This window comes from Pinus tabuliformis, chromosome 9, assembly GCF_031772625.1.
Source record: "Pinus tabuliformis cultivar Carrire ecotype Pingquan chromosome 9, CPIR1, whole genome shotgun sequence".
Classification (NCBI taxonomy): Eukaryota; Viridiplantae; Streptophyta; class Pinopsida; order Pinales; family Pinaceae; genus Pinus; species Pinus tabuliformis.
In genome coordinates this window covers 661,079,206-661,084,930 of record NC_142307.1, presented here as the reverse complement: position 1 = coordinate 661,084,930, position 5,725 = coordinate 661,079,206, and the positions used below count along the sequence as shown (strand labels likewise).

Below are 5,725 nucleotides of genomic sequence, written 5' to 3'. Positions count from 1 at the left end.
TAGAAAACCAGCAATGAATATATATTTAGATAATTAATTTATAAGTTATTAAAAAAAGACAGTATTATCCTAAAGAATACAACAATTAATAGAAAACGGACAATTAGAAATTTTTTAAAATAATTTTTTTAATTCTAAATTCTTATAAATTATGCAAATAAAAATCAAAACATTTTTACCCAAGCTAATTACAATTTACTTATAAAAATAGTTAAATTTTATTATTTAAAAAATATTATTTATTAATTGTTCTATATTTGATTCTAATTCATCATTTAATCCCAATCCAAACTTAAAGAGCTGAAAATGGGAGTGAGGGAAAAAGAGTTTAGGTTGAATGATAAATATATTTTGGTAAATCAATGGCACACAAATTTTTATGAGGGTGGGTACAACTTCGGTGAATAATAAGTGTCTGACAAACAATAAAATTTTGGATTTAATTTTTATTAAAAAAATAAAAAATAAAAATTAATATAATTTTTTTTAGAATTTTAATTATAACATCTTCAATTTACATTTGAATAAGGAAAAAACAAAAAACAACGGACAGAGAACATGTAAATTATATAATGTGCCGACCTTTCCGGAAGCAATTATCTTGGGCCACATGATTCACTAGGTGTTTCCTTCATTGGCTCCACTTGAAGATACAGAGGAATAGTATACCATAGCTGACCATTTAGTAAAGTAAAGACCATTGATAGAGTATATTCAGTCGGAAGCAGAAGATAGCACCTCCATAGCAGGCCAGCATCGCACATGTCGCTTTCTCCAGGTCTTATATTGCTGATGCCATATTGAATTTGGTACCTTTCACACTCGAGTAAAAAGTGAAATTTTCACAGCTGAGACGAAGAAAAGGGAGGTCTTTTCACGAGGTTTCGAAAGTCAAATTTGTTCTCAGTCAGAAACGTTCTTCTGACCAACCAACCCCTACCAACCCTCAAAAAGTTCCACGTAAGGTTGACAGTCGCTTCCTATATAATGTGGACAGCCACAGAGCATATAAGAGTAAGAAAATACTTTCGGCTTCGTACTCTCTGCCCCGACTTTCAGCAACACAGAGGTGGTCTGTCCACAGTCTTCTCCAGCAGTTTGCAGGATGAGTTCAGATGCCAATGCAACATCGTTTCTTACATTCCTCTTGCTGTTACTCACCATTGAAATTACAGCTGCTGCTGCAAGCTCTGATTACAGCGTTAAACGCTTCGACTTCCACGTGAGTATCCTTACTGGTTGAAAATTGAAATCCAATAACTAGATAAGTTGTTATGATCATTTATAATTATAATTATATATATAGGCTATTAAAATCAGCATATATGCAACTTCAGCCAAGCATTTGGAAGGATTTTATTTAAAAAATCGAGTCGAATCTACAAAATCTTGCTATTGATCTATGGATTTGTGAGGTTTGACAGGTGCAATATCAAAATGTAACGCGCTTATGCCGCACTAAATCTCTCCTCACGATCAATGGGCAGTTTCCCGGACCAACAATAGCTGTTAACGAAGGCGATTCTGTCGAGGTGAAAGTTCATAATGATGCAAAGTACAATATGACGATTCACTGGTATGGTATTCCAGCTGGGATTAGTTTACATTTCATTTTATTTATTTATTTTGTTGGCTCTATCAGGCATTTAAACCTTCAATCTCATAGTTTATATCATGATAAATTATACTTCGTGAGTATCACATTCTGATCTTAATTTACATCATATTTTATCACATTGTGATTGTCAATTATTTTGTTTTAATTTTTTTTTTTTTAATTTGACACAATTATATTTCCATTATGTCCTTGAACGAGTAACCTCACATCAAAAAATGTCTTAATAAAATACCCAATTCATCTATCCAAAACCCCGTAGATCCCTATTGTACAAACTTATTTAACTCTATTTAACTAAAAATCCATAAATTTTAAAATTATTTGAATCCTAATGTTTGTTGAGACTTTGGTCAATGAATGTAAAATAGATAGAGATGCTGTTCTACGCCCGTAGTTCAATTATTAGGGGTTCATTTTGGTTGGTATTAGTTTTAGTTATCTAATTTGCAGAAATTTAATGTGTTCCAGATTTCTCAGGTCATTAAATATATTTAAATATGTTTTAAATAATTTAAATTTACAAACTTAAAATACATAAAAATAAAATTAAACTGCTCCTAAATTTAATGTTTGTTTTGGATCAGGCACGGAGTCCGTCAGCTTGGAACAGGTTGGTCAGATGGGCCAGCATACATAACGCAGTGCCCAATACAGAAAGGCCAGTCATACACTTACAAATTCAAGGTGGACGGTCAGGTTGGCACACTCTTTTGGCATGCTCACATATCATGGCAGCGATCCTCAATACACGGAGCATTCACTATCTACCCAAGAAAGGGCGTACCATATCCATTCCCTAAACCTGATGCAGAAGCTCAAATTCTATTCGGTAAAATTACATTACCATCATTTCTTTTGTTTGCAGATTCTTTTTAGGTTTTTCTTATCAGATATGGCTGATAGTGAAAGGCGAGATTTAATAATTATGCAGGTGAATGGTGGAATGGGGATGTGGAGGCAATAGAAGCATATGCTAACAAATATGGCGGAGGTCCAAACGTGTCGGACGCATATACCATAAACGGCCAACCTGGTTTACTCTTTCCATGCTCCGCTAAAGGTATCCGCTATATGATTTGTTTCTTTAATTTTTGTCCAAGTTATATAGTTTCCACATTAGGAGTTTAGTTTAACTTTTTCTTTTTCCATGCTTTTTCAGAGTATATTTTTTTCGCTTTTTATAAATAGGTTGGAATCACAAGCTATATAGTTTATACCAGCAGAATATTCATAACCTTTTAATGCATTAAAAGGTTGTTGTAAATTAAAAGCTTATAATTTATGTAAATGGTATATATTATTTATTTTTTAATAATAAAAATTAAAATATAAAATAATTAGATTATATAATTTTTTAAATTTATTTTAAAAAATGATAATTTATTATGAATGTAAATTTATTTTAAGTTTGTAATTTTTTTAGTTTAAGTAGTTTAGTGAACATTTTTTTTTTTCTAGTTTTATGAATTTAATCATGAGATGTAATGAGTGCTAAGTGGATTCAAAAATCATGAGAATTTAGTCAATAACTACTACCTCTCATGGAAATGGGAAATGGTCATTGATGAATGAATTTCTTAACGCAGTTGAATCCCAAAAAATGATATCTACTCTATTACTTGTCATTTTTAAAATTTAATCATAAAATAAAAATTTAAATTAAAAAAAAAAAAGATAATCTCTCAACCTTCAATAAAAGCATGATATAATCAAAAGACCTACTCTAGCTAATAGATGAAAATTTTCAAAAATGCTAAATTGTGATTTTTTGATGTTTAAAATACATTTTTGAATAATCCATGGAAAATAACTTAATTATTTCTTTTTTAAAAATAATGTTATTTTTCTAAAAATAATATTATTTATTATTATTTAGAAAAATGTAATTTGTTATTTGATAAATTTATATAATAATTTATTATATTAAATAAATGCTAAAAAAATAAATAAATTAAAAATACGAAAAAAGAAATATAAATTAAAAATACAAAATAGTTGATATTTAACACTGCATTTATTTTGAAAATTTAGTTATAAAATAAAGATTTATCATTTTTAAGATTTAATGATAATATAAAAATTTAGATTAAAAAAATTTCACATGTCACTCTTCCATAAAAATTAAAATAAAAGCAAGAAACATGACATAAGAAAAAAACACAGTCTAACTATTAAATTTCTGAATGCCAAATTGTGATTTTTTAATGTTTAAAGCAGTTTTGAATGACCCATAAAGGGAGCTGCTCAATTGATAATTACAGTGTTATAAAATATTATGGTTCAAGTGGCAGTAAGTCAAACCTTAAAAAAACCATTTCGGTTCAATTAGACACAAAGAAAACCATTTCATATGGACTAATACTACCCTTAATTAAAATATCTTTGCCCTCCTCTCATCTGCCAAATTCTTATATTGTTGTATATAATTGTCTTTTGAATCGGTTAACTTGCAGATACATTTGTGCAACACGTTCATCACGGGAAGACGTATCTACTCCGGATAGTAAATGCGGCTTTGAATGATCAGCTGTTTTTCGCCATAGCAAATCACACCATGACAGTTGTGGAGATCGACGCGACCTACACAAAGCCATACACAACTGATTACATTCTCTTAGCTCCAGGCCAGACAATGTCTGTGATCATGGCAACAGATCAGCCCAATGGAAAATATATAATGGTGGCCCGGCCATACGTTACATCGGACGTTCCATTCGACAATACTACAACCACAGCAATATTACAGTACGCAGGATCATCAAGGTCCAGTTCGGAAAATCTCCAAATCATGCCAAATCTCCCCGACATGAGAGACACGGACAGCGCCACAAATTTCTCAGCCACTCTCAGAAGTCTGAATTCTGCCCAATATCCCTCCATAGTCCCCAAGAAAATCGACACCCGGCTGTTCTTCACCGTGGGACTCAATCTCCAAGATTGTCCACCGGGTGAGACGTGTAAAGGCTACTATGGGGGCAGATTTTCTGCTTCTGTAAACAACCAGTCGTTTATTCTTCCCCAAACCGCGCTGCTCCAGGCCGCCTACAACAACAATAGCGGAGTTTTCAGCCGAGATTTTCCCAGCAGGCCACCCTTGCAGTTCAACTACACGGCCAACAATCTGTCCATCAACATGAACCCACAGTTCAGCACCAGGGTTAATTGCATTCCTTACAACGCAAATGTGGAGCTGATTTTGCAAGATACGGGCATTATGGGATTCGAAAATCATCCCATTCACATCCATGGCTACAATTTCTTCGTAGTCGGTAGAGGATTTGGAAACTATAAACCCACTACAGATCCTTCTTCGTTCAATCTCGTCGATCCGCCTATTCATAATACAGTCGGTGTACCTAAAGGCGGTTGGGCAGCTTTGAGATTCAAAGCCGATAACCCAGGTAATTTGTTTTTTGTTTTTCGAACTTCGCAGCTGACACTAGCTATTACCACTACTATTTAAAATAATTTAATTCCCAAAAATGACTCCCATAATTTTATTCGATCTCTACTTAATCTGAAATATTGTTGGTATGCAGGTGTGTGGTTCATGCACTGTCATCTGGAAGTGCACACGTCCTGGGGACTGGCTATGGCGTTTCTGGTAGAAAAAGAGGGTGGTCTCCGTCAATCTCTTGGGCCTCCCCCTAAGGACCTGCCTCCCTGTTGATTATTTTCTTGGAAATGTTCTTCCTTGGTTTCGTTGAACCAGTGTACCATTACAAATGCTGTTCTATATAAAAGTTTGACAGTTCCGCTTTCCATGATGAGCTTCTTGGAATTTTGTACTAAATTCTTGAAGAGCGGAATGGTCACGATTTCTTAAGGTCAAATTTAGTGTGGAGAGCCGTGGCAGTAAAACAAATAAATAAAAATACACCAATGGGGATGTAACTATGATTTTATTAATAAAACCAATTTTTTATTATACTTCCGAAATCTCCCAGAAATTATATGCTCGAAATTTAATAAAACTGTATTGCAGGGCGATGAATATGTTTTTTTATTTTATCAAAATTTTAGCTGAAAACACTAACAGATCATTACCGAAGCTAAGTAAGCTCGATGTTAAGCAAAAGCAAAATTCTATTAGAATGTCTCAAGAGC

The 5,725-nt window shown here is 32.9% G+C and overlaps 1 protein-coding gene across 1 annotated transcript; it reads left to right on the top strand.

Annotated features, from left to right (window-relative positions):
- Positions 1 to 1,027: 1,027 nt before the first annotated feature.
- On the top strand, positions 1,028 to 5,497 carry LOC149150404 (laccase-2-like). The gene is made up of 6 exons (XM_089439474.1): positions 1,028 to 1,222; positions 1,425 to 1,576; positions 2,203 to 2,447; positions 2,550 to 2,678; positions 4,072 to 5,019; positions 5,158 to 5,497. Exons 1-6 carry the CDS (start codon positions 1,106 to 1,108, stop codon positions 5,286 to 5,288), a joined length of 1,722 nt encoding a protein of 573 aa, XP_089295600.1. The 5' UTR covers positions 1,028 to 1,105; the 3' UTR covers positions 5,289 to 5,497.
- Positions 5,498 to 5,725: the final 228 nt, after the last annotated feature.